Source organism: Phycodurus eques, chromosome 1 (assembly GCF_024500275.1).
Source record: "Phycodurus eques isolate BA_2022a chromosome 1, UOR_Pequ_1.1, whole genome shotgun sequence".
Taxonomy (NCBI): domain Eukaryota; kingdom Metazoa; phylum Chordata; class Actinopteri; order Syngnathiformes; family Syngnathidae; genus Phycodurus; species Phycodurus eques.
The window spans coordinates 32,204,538-32,219,970 of record NC_084525.1 but is presented as its reverse complement, the minus strand read 5'-3'; the positions used below and the strand labels follow the sequence as shown (position 1 = coordinate 32,219,970).

General features: G+C 46.5%; 1 protein-coding gene across 5 annotated transcripts in view; it reads left to right on the top strand.

Annotated features, from left to right (window-relative positions):
* LOC133408972 (membrane-associated guanylate kinase, WW and PDZ domain-containing protein 3-like) overlaps positions 1–15,433 on the top strand; it is a 144,475-nt gene that overhangs the window by 117,004 nt on the left and 12,038 nt on the right. For all 5 annotated transcript variants that reach the window (XM_061688414.1, XM_061688439.1, XM_061688423.1 and 2 more), the window contains one exon: positions 4,721–5,347. In XM_061688414.1, coding sequence (XP_061544398.1) covers positions 4,721–5,347 — 627 coding nt within the window. The remainder of the gene's footprint in view (positions 1–4,720; positions 5,348–15,433) is intronic.

Sequence of the window (15,433 nt, the reverse complement as noted above, 5' to 3'; positions counted from 1 at the left end):
GGAACGTAGATCGACCGGTAAATCGAGAGCTTCGCCTTTCGGCTTAGCTCCTTCTTTACCACAACGGACCGATACAAAGTCCGCATCACTGCAGACGCTGCACCGATCCGCCTGTCAATCTCCCGTTCCATTCTTCCCTCACTCGTGAACAAGACCCCAAGATACTTCAACTCCTCCACTTGGGGCAGGATCTCATTCCCGACCTGGAGAGGGCACGCCACCCTTTTCCAACTGAGGACCATGGTCTCAGATTTGAAGGTGCTGATTCTCATCCCAGGCGCTGCTCCATTGAAAGTTGGAGGTCACGGCTTGGTGAAGCCAACAGAACCACATCATCAGCAAAAAGCAGAGATGCAATCCTGAGGCCACCAAACCGGACCCCCTCTATGCCTCGGCTGCGCCTAGAAATTCTGTCCATAAAAGTTATGAACAGAATCGGTGACAAAGGGCAGCCTTGGCGGACTCCAACCCTCACCGGAAACGAGTCCGACTTACTGCCGGATATGCGGACCAAACTCTGACTCCGGTCGTACAGGGACCGAACAGCCCGTATCAGGGGGTCGGTACCCCATACTCCCGAAGCACCCCCCCACAGGGCCCCCGGAGGGACACGGTCGAACGCCTTCTCCAAGTCCACAAAACACATGTAGACTGGTTGGGCGAACTTCCATGCATCCTCGAGGACCCTGCCAAAGGTGTGGAGCTGGTCCACTGTTCTACGGCCAGGACGAAAACCACACTGCTCGTCCTGAATTCAACTTCCCGACGGACCCTCCTCTCCAGCACCCCTGAATAGACCTTACCAGGGAGGCTGAGGAGTTTGATCCCCCTGTAGTTGGAACATACCCTCCGGTACCCCTTCTTAAAAAGGGGGACCACCACCCCACTCTGCCAATCCAGAGGCACTGTCCCCGATGTCCACGCGTTGTTGCAGAGGCGTATCAACCAGGACAGCCCTACAACATCCAGAGCCTTGAGGAACTCCGGGCGAATCTCATCCACCCCCAGGGCTTTGCCACCGAGGAGCTTTTTAACCACCTCGGAGAGGTGATAGGAGATAGGAGAGCCCGCCTCAGAAAACCCAGACTCTGCTCCCTCATGGTGGAATTGAGGAGGTCTTCGAAGTATTCTCCCCACCGGCTCACAACGTCCCGAGTCGAGGTCAGCAGCGCCCCATCCCCACTATACACAGTGTTGATAGTGCACTGCTTCCCCCTCCTGAGACGCCGGATGGTGGACCGGAATTTCCTCGAAGCCGTCCGGAAGTCTTTCTCCATGGCCTCACCGAACTCCTCCCATGCCCGAGTTTTTGCTTCAGCGACCACCAAAGCTGCATTCCGCTTGGCCAGCCGGTACGCATCAGCTGCCTCAGGAGTCCCACATGCCAAAAAGGCCCGATAGGACTCCTTCAGCTGTACGGCATCCCTCACCGTTGGTGTCCACCAACAGGTTCAAGGATTGCCGCCACGACAGGCACCGAGCACTTTACGGCCACAGCTCCGGTCAGCCGCCTCAGCAATGGAGGCGCGGAACATGATCCACTCAGACTTGATGTCCTCCGCCTCCCCCGGAACATGAGAAAAGTTCTGTCGGAGGTGGGAGTTGAAACTCCTTCTGACAGGGGATTCCGCCAGACATTTCCAGCAGACCCTCACAATACGTTTGGGCCTGTAACATTGGACTGGCATCTTCCCCCACCATCGGAGCCAACTCACCACCAGGTGGTGATCAGTTGACAGCTCCGCCCCTCTCTTTACCCGAGTGTCCAAGTCTATCATCGAACTGCGACCTAGGGTGTCCTGGTGCCAAGTGCACGTGTGGACACCCTTATGCTTGAACAAAGTGTTCGTTATGGACAATCCGTGACGAGCACAGAAGTCCAATAACAGAACACCGCTCAGGTTCTGATCGGGGGGGGGCGTTCCTCCCAATCACGCCCTTCCAGGTCTCACTGTCATTGCCCACGTGAGCATTGAAGTCCCCCAGCAGAACGATGGAGTCCCCAGTGGGAGCGCTCTCCAGCACCCCCTCCAAGGACTCCAAAAAGAGTGGGTACTCTGAACTGCTGTTTGGTGCATAGGCACAAACAACAGTCAGGACTCGTCCCCCCACCCGTGGTTTTGACATTACTTATGTCATTGTTTTTAAAATAAAATAATTTTCAAGACACTGAAAAGTTCCCTTTTCCCTCCTTTTCTTCTTGGTGGAGTTCATTGCGGACCACTGGGGCTGTAGAACCTGCTCTGATGAGGAAAATCTGATCTGTTTTTCAGGAAAGAGTATTTATTGTGTGGCCAGGTTGAGACAAGTGTGTCGGTCAGCAATTTAGCTGGCACTCCAGACCTATTTGTCGACTTATTCGACAGCCAGGTCCTTCCGACCTCATTTTACAACCAGGTATACAATACAGCAGCTGAAATAAGTATTTAACAATGCACAATTTCTCTCACTAAATATATTTCCAAAGGTGCTATTGACATGACATTTTCACCAGATGTTGTGAACAACCCAAGTAATCCATACATACAAAGAAAGGAGAACAAATAAACTCAGAAATTAAGTTGTGTAATAATGTGAAATGGGCGGCACGGTGGAAGACTGGTTAGCACATCTGCCTCACAGTTCTGAGGACCGGGGTTCAAATCCTGGCCCCGCCTGTGTGGAGTTTGCATGTTCTCCCCGTGCCTGCATGGGTTTTCTCCGGACACTCCGGTTTCCTCCCACATCCCAAAAACATGCATGGTAGGATAATTGAAAACTCTAAATTGCCCATAGCTGTGTATGTGAGTGCAAATGGTTGTTTGTTGATATTTGCCCTGTGATTGGCTGGCGACCAGTTCCGGGTAAACCCCGCCTCTCGCCCGAAGTTAGCTGGGATAGGCTCCAGCACGCCTGCGACCCTAGTGAGGATAAGCGGAACGGAAGATGAATGAATGAATGAATAATGTGAAATGGCACAAGGAAAAAGTATTGATCATACCAACTGATATTGATTTAATACTTTGTACAAAAGCCTTTGTTTGCAATAACCGCTTCAAGACTCCTCCTATATGGGAAAACTAGTTGCATGAATTGTTCTGGTGTGATTGTGGCCCATTCCTCCACACTAGCAGTCTTCAAATCTTGAAGGTTCCGTGGGCTTCTTTTATGGACCTTGAATTTAATTTCTTTCCATAGATTTTCGATTGGATTCAAGTGATTGGCTGGCCAGTCTAGCAGCTTTATGTTTTTTTTCTTTGAAACCAATTGAGATTTGCCCATTCATACTTCCTTCAATAATGTGAAGTTTACCATTACCATTTGTTGAAAAGCAGCCCCACACCATCATGTTCCCACCTCCGAACTTCACTGTTGGTATGGTGTTTTTAGGGTGAGGTCATTTGCCATTTCTCCTCCAAACGTGGTGTGCATTATGGCATCCAAAGTGTTCAATTGTGCTCTCATCCGACCAGACTATATTCTTCCAGTTTTTAACTGGCTTGTCCAAATGTTGCTCAGCAAACTTTAAATGAGCTTTGACATGCTTTATTTTCAGCAATGGGGTCTTGTGTGAAGAGCATGCATTCAAGCCATGGCGGCGGAGTGCATTACTCACTGTTTACCTTGTGACAACAGTACCTGATAACTCCAGGTTTTTTTTAAGCTCTCCACATATGGTTCTTGGCTCTTGGACAACTCTTCTGATTATTCTTTGCACTCCTCTGTCAGAAATCTTGCGAGGAGCACCTGATCAAGGCAAATCTATGGTTTACGTATGATGGCCCCAACCGTGCTCACTGGAACGTTTAGAAGCTTAGACGTGCGCCTGTAACCAATGCCGTTGTTATGTTTTGCAACAATTAATTTGTGATGGGGGGGCACAGTGGACGACTGGTTAACGCATCTGCCTCACAGTTCTGAGGACCAGGGTTCAAATTCGGGCCTCGCCTGTGTAGAGTTTGCATTTTCTCCCCGTGCCTGCGTGGGGTTTCTCCGGGTACTCCAATTTCCTCCCACATCCCAATAACATGCGTGGTAAGTTGATTGAAGACTCTAAATTGTCCGTAGGTGTGAATGTGAGTGCGAATGGTTGTTTATTTATATGTGCCCTGCGATTGGCTAGCAACCGGTTCAGGGTGTAGCCCGCCTCTCGCCCCAAAAAATAGCTGGGATAGGCTCCAGCACGCCCGCGGGACCCAGATTAGGATAAACGGTACAGAAAATGGATGGCAAGATGGATAGTTTGCGATGGACTTGTGACAGCGCTTTACTCTTACCAAATCATGAGATGTCTTGACTCAAACCTTGGCAATGAGACCTTTTTGTAGGCTATCACTTAAGACTGAACCAACTGATATTCATTTGCACTGACAAGGGGCTGGATTGCTGTTTCATTATTGATAGATTTTTGGTGTTGTCTTGGCGTTCCATGCCTTTTTGCACCTCCCTTTCTTCATCTGTTAAATAGTTTTCCCCTATGTCATTTCACATTATTACACACAATTTAATTTCTGATCTCATTTGTTCTACCTTCGTTGTATGTATGGATTACTTAGGTTGTTCCCAACATCTGGTGAAAATGTCATGTCAAGAGCACCTTTGGAAATATATTTAGTGAGAAAAATGGTGACGTGTTAAATATTTCAGCCACTGTATGTGTTTACTATGTATGTGATCTCTTCTAGAGCGCTCTCTCACCATTTCTTTAAAAACATTGAAATATGATTATTTGCTCTTCCAGGCGACGTGATTGTTGACATCAATAGGACATGTGTGCTTGGGAAGACACATGCTGATGTGGTGCAGATGTTCCAATCCATCCCCATCAACCAGTATGTGGACATAGTCCTGTGCCGTGGTTACCCGCTACCTGAGGACTCCGGCAGTGGTGAGGATGCGTCCAAGGACATGTGCTCTTCTCCCGCCTCTTCCACGCCTCAGGACCCCAAAAACAAGGTCCAGGAAGGAGGAACCCTCCCCAGGCAGACTGCTGCAGTACCACCAATGACTAACGGAGGGCGTCACCACCAACACCATTCGCATCATCAACACCACCAGTTGCACCATCACCACCCTATTCATGCCCACAACCAGGAGGGCTCAGATGCCACCTTGCTTCAGCCTGAGCTCATAAGTGTGCCTTTATTGAAAGGCCCTGGAGGTTTTGGCTTTGCCATTGCTGACTGCCCACTGGGTCAAAAAGTTAAGATGATTTTAGATGCACAGTGGTGCCATGGTTTGCTGAAGGGTGACGTCATCAAAGAGATCAACAGACAGAATGTGCAGACATTGAGTCACTCACAGGTGGTGGACATCCTCAAAGACTTGCCTGTAGGCAGTGAGGTCAACGTGCTGGTACTTCGTGGAGGTGAGTTAGCGTTCTGGTATTGTAATGTAAAAAAAAAAAAAAAATGGTGTGCACAAAACAAGTAGGCTATATATCTGAAGTCATGCACTCTGATGTGTGTTATTTCATTTCCAATTTGTCTTCACACAATGAATGAATGAATGAATCACACAGACAGCACAATAAATTTATGTGATAAAATTTACTACTATTACTATTTACTACTTTTTGGGTAGTCCAAGCAACATTGATCAGCATAATTAGATTCATAGTGGGATTGGACTATGTTTCCTGGTCGTGTCACACATTTGCCTAGCCACTTGTTGCTTGACAGGTTCCAGCCATCCATCCATTTACTTCACTTATCTGGGATCGGGTCGCGGCAGACATAGTCTCTCCAGTGTGTTCTGGGTCATCCGCTGAGCCTCCTCCCAGTGGGACATGCCCGGAACACCTCATCAGGGAGGTGTCCAGGGGGAATCCTAACCAGGTGTCCAACCCACCTCATCTGGCTCCTCTCGTTGCAGAGGAGCAGCGGATCGGCTCTGAGCCCCTACCAGGTTGACTGAGCTTCTTATCCTATCTCTTAGGGAGAGCCCAGACACCCTGCGGTGGAAACTCATTTCGGCTACTTGTATCCGTGATCTCGTTCTTTCGGTCCTGACCCACAGCTCGTGACCATAGGTGAGGGTCGGAACGTAGATCAACCGGTATATCGAGACCTTCACCTTTCATCTCAGGTCCTTCTTTACCATGACAGACCGTTATAGAGTCCACATCACTGCAGAAGCTGCACCGATCCGCCTGTCGTTCTCCCGCTCCATTATTCCCTCACTTGACAAGACCCATAGATACTTGAACAACTCCAGGCATGATCTCTTCTTCAACCCAGAGAGGGCACTCCACCCTTTTCCGACTGAGGACCATGGTCTCAGATTTGGAGGTTCTGATTTTCATCCCAGCCGCTTCATACTCTGCTGCGAACTGCTCCAGCGAGAGTTGAAGATTACAGCTTGATGAAGCCAACAGAACCACATCTCCAAAAAGCAGACACGCAATGCTGAGGTCACCAAACCAGACCCCCTCAATACCTTGGCTGAACCTAGAAATTCTCTCCAGTAAGGTAACAGAATCGGTGACAAAGGGCAGCCTTCGCAGTCCAACCCTCACTGGAAACAAATCCAATTTGCTACCTGCAATGCGTACCAAACTCTGACAAAGGTCATACAGGGACCGAACAGCCCTGATTAAGATGTCCTGTACCCCATAATCCCGGTTCACCCTCCACAGGAACCCCCGTGAAACATGGTCAAACACCTTCTCCAAGTCCACAAAGATGATGTAGACTGGTTCAGTGAACTCCCATGCACCCTCGAGGACCCTAATAAGGGTGTAGAGCTGGTCCACAGCCAGGATGAAAACCACACTTGTCCTCCTGAATCTGAGATTTCACGTCCTGACGGACCCTCCTCTCCAGAACCCCAGAATAGACTTGACTAGGGAGGGCGAGGAGTGTGAGAGACCTGTAGTTGGAACAGACCATCCGGTCGGTCACCATTCTGTAAAAGGGGGGGACCACCATCCCGGTCTGCCAATCCAGAGGCACTGTCCCCAATGTCCACGCGATTTTGCAGAGACGTGTCAGCCAGGACAGCCCCACAACATCCAGAGCCTTTAAGAATCAACCCCCGGGGCCCTGCCACCTAGGTGCTTTTTAACCACCTTGGAGACCTTAAACCCAGCGATAGGAGAACCTGGCTCAAAGTCCCCAGACTCTGCTTCGTCATCAGTAGGCGTGTCAGTGGAATTGAGGAGGTCTTTGAAGTATTCGTCCCACAGACTCACAGTGTCCCAAGTTGAAGTCAGCAGCACCCCGTCCCCACTATACAGTGTTGATTGTGCACTGCTTTACCCTCCTAAGACGCTGGATGGTGGACCAGCATTTCCTCTAAGCCGTTTGGAAGTCTTTCTCCATGGGCTCACTGAACTCTTCTCACGCCCGAGTCAGCGACCACCAAAGCTGCATTCTGCTTGGCCAGCTGGTACCCATCAGCTCCCTTAGGGGTCCTACAAGCCAAAAAGGCCCGATACGACTCCTTTTTCAGCTTGACGGCATCCCTCACCGCTGGTGTCCACCAACAGATTCGGGAGTTGCTGCCACGACAGGCACCAACCACGTTACGGCCACAACTCTGGTCAACTGCCTTAACAATGGAGACGTGGAAGATACTCCACTCGGACTCAATGTCCAATGCCAACACTAAGACGTGGGAAAAGTTCTGCCGGAGGTAGGAGCTGAAGCTCCTTCTGACAGGGGACTCTGCCAGACGTTCCCAGCAGACCCTAATAATACGTTTAGGTCTGCCAGGTCGAACCAGCATCATCCCCCACCATCGGAGCCAATACAGTACCAGGTACAGCCTCGGATGTCCTGGTTCCAAGTGCACGTATGGACACCCTTATGTTTGAACATTGTCTTTGTTCTGGACACTCCATGACTAGCACAGAACAGTCCAACAACAAAGGACCATTCAAGTTCAGATCCTTCATTGCCCACGTGAGCATTGAAGTCCCCCAGCAGAACAAGGGAGTCCCCAGAAGGGCCACTCTCCAGCACCCCCTCCAAGGATTCGAGAAAGCGTGGGTACTCTCACCTGCTGTTTGGTGCATAGGCACAAATAACAGTAAGGACCATTCCCCCACCTAAAGGCATAGGGAGGTTACCCTCTCGTCTACTGGGGCGAACCCCAACGTACAGGCACCAAGCCGTGGGGCAATAAGAATACCCACACCTGCTTGGTGCCTCTTACCGTGGACAACTCCAGAGTGGAAAAGAGTCCAACTCCTCTCAAGGGGACTGGTACCGTCATCAGAAGGTTGCAATAGAAATACAGAGAGACTGGAAGAGTCACAGAAAGGAAAACAAGTGGCTGTCCATGGAAGTGTATGGGTCCATTCATGGATCTAACACATACTGTTAGTTAACAGCAAGTTGTGCAAAAGATCCTGAAACATTGAACAGATGTGCATTCAAATGTTTAGAGAAGGTCAAATTCAGTTCACCTGTAAAGGTTATAGTACATTTTCGGTCCATCCTGAAATTTTACGCCAAAGCCGAATATCCCCAATATTGGCGGAGTAATGTACAGTGTATAAATATTAATGAATGATAGTGTTTATTATATACCGTATGTTCAGCCTCTACTGAAATACAGTATGCAAGAGAATGCTATATGATCTAAAAGAGGAAGATGGGGGAAGAATAAACCGTTGTGGTGTCCATTACAGAGGTGTCACAAACAAGGCCCTCCCAGTATTGTATAAACCAATTTCACACTCCAACACTGCAGCATCTGCAAAACACCGCATCAGAATCCCAAGCAGGGAGGACATCATGCTTAGTCATATGGCAAGCTGTAGTCTGACGGCACAGAAAGGTGGTACTTGTTGTGATTTATTTTCTGCTTCTAGGCGAGATGCAGAGACTGGGTCCCCGGTGGAGAATTTCTACCCTTCTGTTCACATTAAGTTTCCACGGACTTGAAGGGCTCTGTCATATTGGCTCTGCTGCAGATCTGTGCTGCATACTCGCACAGGCTGCTATAATTCTGTTCTTGTGCAGGCATATTTTGAATACTCCATCGCTGTACAGGTACATCCTTGTTTAGCATAGGAGTAGGCTCTCTGACCAGGATTTATTCTATTTTATATTTATTCAAAAAACAGCTAATTATTTGGCCATGCTCTTTATTTACCGAAAGTAGATGTAAATTAAGCTGGCACATGTATTGTACTCTTCGCCCAGGGATCAATGTGACTTAACACTTTGCACCGTTACATTTCACATCTGACTAGGAAAGATTGAAACTTACCTCTAGCAGCTTGTTTAATGGTGAGAGCTAAATCTGAAGACATAATGCCAGTACAAATATAAGTACAGTTTGGTGCAAAGAGGGGCATATTGTCAATGCTCTATAGCAGTGATTCTCAATTGGTGGCTGTGTCCCCATAAGTGGGTTGCAGACAGGTAGGGAAAACTTACAGGCGTCATCGGCGGTACCGACATATGATGTTTCAAGGTTAAGAATGGTGCACAGGAACTCGTTTTCACAGTGTGTGTAAGAATGTTACCATGCAGGACAAGAATATCCACGCATTACTCTTTTTCATTTGAATATTTTTTAATAATAAGCGGAGAAGTGTTTTTCATCCATCCATCCATTTTCTACAAAAATGCCGGAGCCTATTCCAGCTGACAGCGGGCGAGAGGTGGGGTACACCCAGAACTGGTTGCAAGCCAGTCATAGAGCAAACAATCATTTAAACTCACATTCACACTTACAGGCAATTTAGAGTCTTCAATTAGCCTACCATGTATGTTTTTGGAATGTGGGAGGAAACCGGAGTACCCGGAGAAAACCCACGCAGGCATGGGGAGAGCATGCAAACTCCACACAGGAAGGCTGGATTTTAAACCAGGACCTCAGAACTGTGAGGCAGATGTGCTAACCAACCGGCACCGTGCCACCAGTGTTTTTCATACCTTGTTTACATTTTTTTAAATTTTATTGTTCTTTTTTGTAAATGCAGATGTCATGTTCATAATGCAGCCCTATGAAAAAAAAAAAAAACAAGATGGCTGCCGGGGTGCAGCCACACAGTTTGGCAGGTCCTGTGCGTTTGCTTAAAAAGTCATCCAAAGATCAAATAGGACCATGGATTATGCTATCAACGTATTCCTTTGCTGTTTGGATAACCCTCTATCTTCTGCTAAGTTCAACATGTCCAAGAAAAAGGGGCACTCTAACCTTGTATCCAGCCAGATGGAGTCAGCACATGCTATTCACAAGGGTACTGGACTATGGCCATGCTAGGCCACCCCCAGGTGAGCAGGAACAGGCTGTCACAGGCAAACCACTCCTGGGTGTTTTTAATCTCTTGCTGATACTTCTTTTGGCTGGTGATGTTGAACTAAACCCTGGGCCACTGCTAGCTGGGCCTCCACCTCTGCTACCTGGGCCAACATCACTGCCAACTGGGCCTTTACCTCGAGCAGCCGGGCTAACACCAATGCTAGATCAGCTAACATCATTGCTAGCTAGGCCTCCACCTCTGCTTGCTGGGCCTCTACCACTGCCACCTGGGCCAACACCACTGCTAGTTGGGCGTCCACCACTGCTAGTTGGGCCTCCACCACTGCGAGCTGGGCCTCCACCATTGCCGGCTGGGCCTCTACCACTGCCACCTGGGCCAACACCACTGCTAGTTGGGCCTCCATCACTGCTAGCTGGGACTCCACCTCTGCTGGCTGGGCTTCCGCCTCTTCTGGCTGGGCCTCTGCCTCTGCTAGCTGGGCTTCTACCTCTGCTAGCTGTACCTCCACCACTGCCGGCTGGGCCTCCCCCACTGCCGGCTGATGCGGAAGCTGGCAGCGTAAAGCTATATGCAAACATTGCCAATAAAAGAAACGGGGCTTCCAAACCCCGCAATACTAAAGCACCGGAAATGCAGGGTGTTCCAAACAGTTAATAACTCTAAATTAATATGGGACTCAACACGTAAACCAAAAGGCATTATTTGTGCACACTTAAATATACGAAGCATTTTAACAAAAAGTGATCAGGTCAATCACCTTCTCACTGACTCAAATATTGACTTCCTCTGCCTATCTGAGACATGGCTCCATGAATCTTCACCCTCACCAATACTATCTGTACCTGGTTATAAAATGTTTAGAAACGACAGACAGGGTTCTAAGGGAGGAGGTGTTATGATTTATGCCAAGGACACTTTTAATTGTAATGAAATACATGTTACAGATGAGAATGGATTAGAATTTCTTGGACTAACTGTTTCTTTGTCACTTTGTCTTGTAGTTATTTATAGGCCTCCCTCATCAAATGCCGCTTTTTATGAAAAGCTGGAAATTTTACTGAAACAACTCAATCTTGCAAAAGAGGTGATAATAATGGGTGACCTAAATGTTAATTGGGAAGTTAACAAAGTTAGGAAAAAATGTAAAAGGGTTATGGATGATATGGATATGACTCAGGTAATTAATGGCCCTACGAGAATTACAAACTCCACCCGAACTCAGATTGATCTAGCTTTTACTAATAGGCCAGAAAGGATCTTGAAGCCATACAATATGCTCACAGGATTGTCTGATCACAATCTAATAATGGTCAGAAAATTAAATAAAAAGCGCCTCAAACCCTTGGCCACCACTGAATCCAATAGGATACCAAAACATGAACAACAAAATTTCCAAGATTCTATCCAAGAAGTAAACTGGGATGTATTACTTGCTGGTAAAAATTTAGATGAGGATTGTTCTAAATTTGCCAACAAAATACAAGAAATTATTATACAATTTACACGGATAATTAAACTAAAAGCTAGAAAGAATGGCCTTCCTTGGTTAAACACATTTATTCTGAAACTGATGAAAGAACGCGATCATTCCTTGACATTGTCGGTCAAAACAGGATACAATAGACACCACTTTATTTCACTGAGAAATAGGGTAGTGAAAGAAATAAGAAAATCTAAAGCTGACTTTTTCATTACTGCATTGAATAGTGCGAAGGGAAATTCAAAAATAACCTGGAATTATATTAAAAAACTATTGGGTAATACACAAAATAACAAAACTAATACAAATTAAATTAAATGGAAACATCCTGACGGAACCTCAAGTGATGGCTGATGCTTTTAACAACTACTTCATTGAATCTGTGTCAGAAATCTCTTCTAAGTTTGCAGTAAAACAAAGGAAGGAATACCCTGCATTGTCTGCAACACAGTTCTTTACTATTACAAATATTACTGAGACCAAAGTTATCGATTTAATTCATTCACTCAAACCATCTAAGGCAAAGGATGTTTTTGGAATGGACACGAACATGCTCAAAGATCAAGGTTCAACTCTTGCTACTCCTATTGCCTCGATCATTAATCTTTCAATTTCATCTGGTCACTTTCCAAAGGCCTGGAAATCTGCTATTGTTACCCCTGTCTTTAAATCCGGTGACTCAACTTGTCTGAATAACTACCGACCTATAAGCATTCTTCCGGCCATTTCCAAAGTTGCAGAAAAATGGGTGTCAGAGCAGATTGTCCATTATTTAAACAGCAGCTCCCCCTCTCTCCACGCCATGCAGTTTGGTTTCAGATCCAAGCATTCCACTGAAATGGCTACATGCCTCTTCATTGAGAAAATAAAATCTTCTCTCGACAAGGGTGGAGTTGTAGGGGCGGTGTTCTTGGACCTCAGGAAAGCTTTCGATACAGTAAATCACTCTGTTCTTCTTACCAAGCTCTCAAAATTTAACTTCTCTCGCAAAGCTGTGAGCTGGATTGAATCATATCTGCATGACCGAACACAATCTGTATCAGTTAACAACTGCAGATCAGAGTCTCTTAGGCTAACCTCTGGAGTCCCTCAGGAATCAATATTAGGCCCCCTTTTATTTAGTCTTTATATCAACGATTTGCCCACTATTTGTTCTGAAGCAGAGTGCGTAATGTATGCAGACGACATGGTTTTCTTTGTTCATGGTCGCTCCAAAGATACTGTTGCTGCTAAACTCACTAATACAATGTCCTGTGTCACAACTTGGTTGCAGGAGTGCTGTCTACAGCTAAATGTTTCTAAAACTGTAGGCATGTATTTCACTAAAACAAATAGAGTATCACCTGACCCCGACATACTTGTTAATGGAGGAAAAAATGCAAATTGTCAGCCAATACAAATATCTTGGATTAATAATAGATTCACAGCTTTCCTTTAAAGCCCCTATTGACAAATTGTGTAAAAATATCAAATTAAACCTCACAAATTTTCGTGCAATTCGAAATGAAATGTCAACTGAAGCCGCAAAAATGTACTTATATTCAATGATTCTTAGTCACTTTAACTATTGCATAACCAGTTGGTCCCAGGCTAGTCAGAATGCAAAAAAAACATTGGAAGTTTTGTACAAAGAAGTAATTAAAGTGATGGATAAAAAACCAAGGCACTATCATCACTGTGCAATTTTAAAAAAAATACAGTCTTTTAAACTGGGACAGTGTTCACATATTTGCATATTTAAATTTGATTTGGCTCCAGCTCTTCTGGCTGAGTTCATCAGCCAAAGAAACAGCTCTGAGCGTGTCACTCGAGGCTCTGTCAGAGGTGACTGTCTCATTCCTCTGCGCAGGAGCACTTTCAGTAAGTCAGCCTGGTCAGTGAGGAGCGCTGGTGAGTGGAACTCAGTACCTGAGGAGGTTAAAACGGTTTTATTCTCTCTTAATAGTGTAGTAAGTCTTTGATTATGTATCCTGTATTATATTGTCTTGTAGATGTATTTTACTGCTTTTTTACATCATGGCCAGGGGACTACAGATGAAAACTAGCCTTCTGGCTAATTCTGGCTTTTTTAACCATGTGTATTTCATGTGTTTTATGAAATTGCATTGTCCCCTTTCAAATAAACTGATTAAGATAAGATTAAGATGGGGGGCACAAGTCAGTGCAAACTGTAGGCCAGTCCCAAGCCCGGATAAATGCAGAGGGTTGCGTCAGGAAGGGCATCCGGCTTAAAACTTTGCCAAACAAATATGAGCGTTCATCCAAAGAATTCCATAGCGGATCGGTCGTGGCCCGGGTTAACAACGTCCGCCACCAGCGTCGTCAACCTGCAGGGCGCCTGTGGAAAATCAGCTACTGTGGGTCGAAGTCGAAGAAGAAGAGGTGGAAAGTGGGTTCTTCGGCAGAAAGAGAAGAGGAACGCACAGAGCCTGGAACTGAAGGACATTGAATGTTGGGACAATAACAGGAAAATCTCGGGAGTTGGTTGACATGATGATTAGGAGAAAGGTTGATTTATTGTGTGTCCAGGAGACCAGGTGGAATGGCAGTAAGGCTAGAAGTTTAGGGCTAGGGTTTAAATTATTTTACCATGGTGTAGATGGGAAGAGAAATGGAGTCGGGGTTATTTTAAAAGAAGAGTTGGCTAAGAATGTCTTGGAGGTGAAAAGAGTATCAGATCGAGTGATGAGGCTGAAATTTGAAATTAAGGGTGTTATGTGTAATGTGATTAGTGGCTATGCCCCACAAGTAGGATGTGACCTAGAGGTGAAAGAGAAATTCTGTAAGGAGCTCGACGGAGTAGTTCTGAGCATCCCAGACAGAGAGAGAGTCGTGATTGGTGCAGATTTTAATGGGCATGTTGGTGAAGGAAACAGGTGGGATGAAGAAGTTATGGTTAAGTACGGCATCCAGGAAAGGAACTTGGAGGGACAGATGGTGGTAGACTTTGCAAAAAAGGATGCAAATGGCTGTAGTGAACACTTTTTTTCCAGAAAAAGCAAGAACATAGGGTGACCTACAAGAGCGGAGGTAGAAGCACGCAGGTGGATTACATCTTGTGCAGACGATGTAATCTGAAGGAGGTTACCGACTGTAAGGTTGTGGTAGGGGAGAGTGTGGCTAGACAGCATAGGATGGTGGTGTGTAAGATGACTCTGGTGGTGGGGAGGAAAATTAGGAAGACAAAGGCAGAGCAGAGAACCATGTGGTGGAAGCTGAGACTGGACGAGTGTTGTCCAGCTTTTCGGGAAGCGGTGAGACAGGCTCTCGGTGGACAGGAGGAGCTTCCAGAAGACTGGACCACTGCAGCCAAGGTGATCAGAGAGGCAGGCAGAAGAGTACTTGGTGTATGTTCTGGCAGAAAAAGAGAGGAGACTTGGTGGTGGAACCTCACAGTACAGGAAATCATACAAGGAAAAAGGTTAGCTAAGAAGAAGTGGGACACTGAGAGGACCAAGGAGAGGCAAAAGGAATACATTGAGATGCGGCACAGGGCAAAGGTAGAGGTGGCAAAGGCCAAACAAGAGGCATATGATGACATGTATGCCAGGTTGAACATGAAAGAAGGAGAAAAGGAACTATACAGGTTGGCCAGACAGAGGGATAGTGATGGGAAAGATGTGCAGCAGGTTAGGGTGATTAAGGATAGAGATGGAAATATGTTGACTGGTGCCAGTAGTGTGCTAGATAGATGGAAAGAATACTTCGAGGAGTTGATGAATGAGGAAAATGACAGAGAAGGGAGAGTAGAA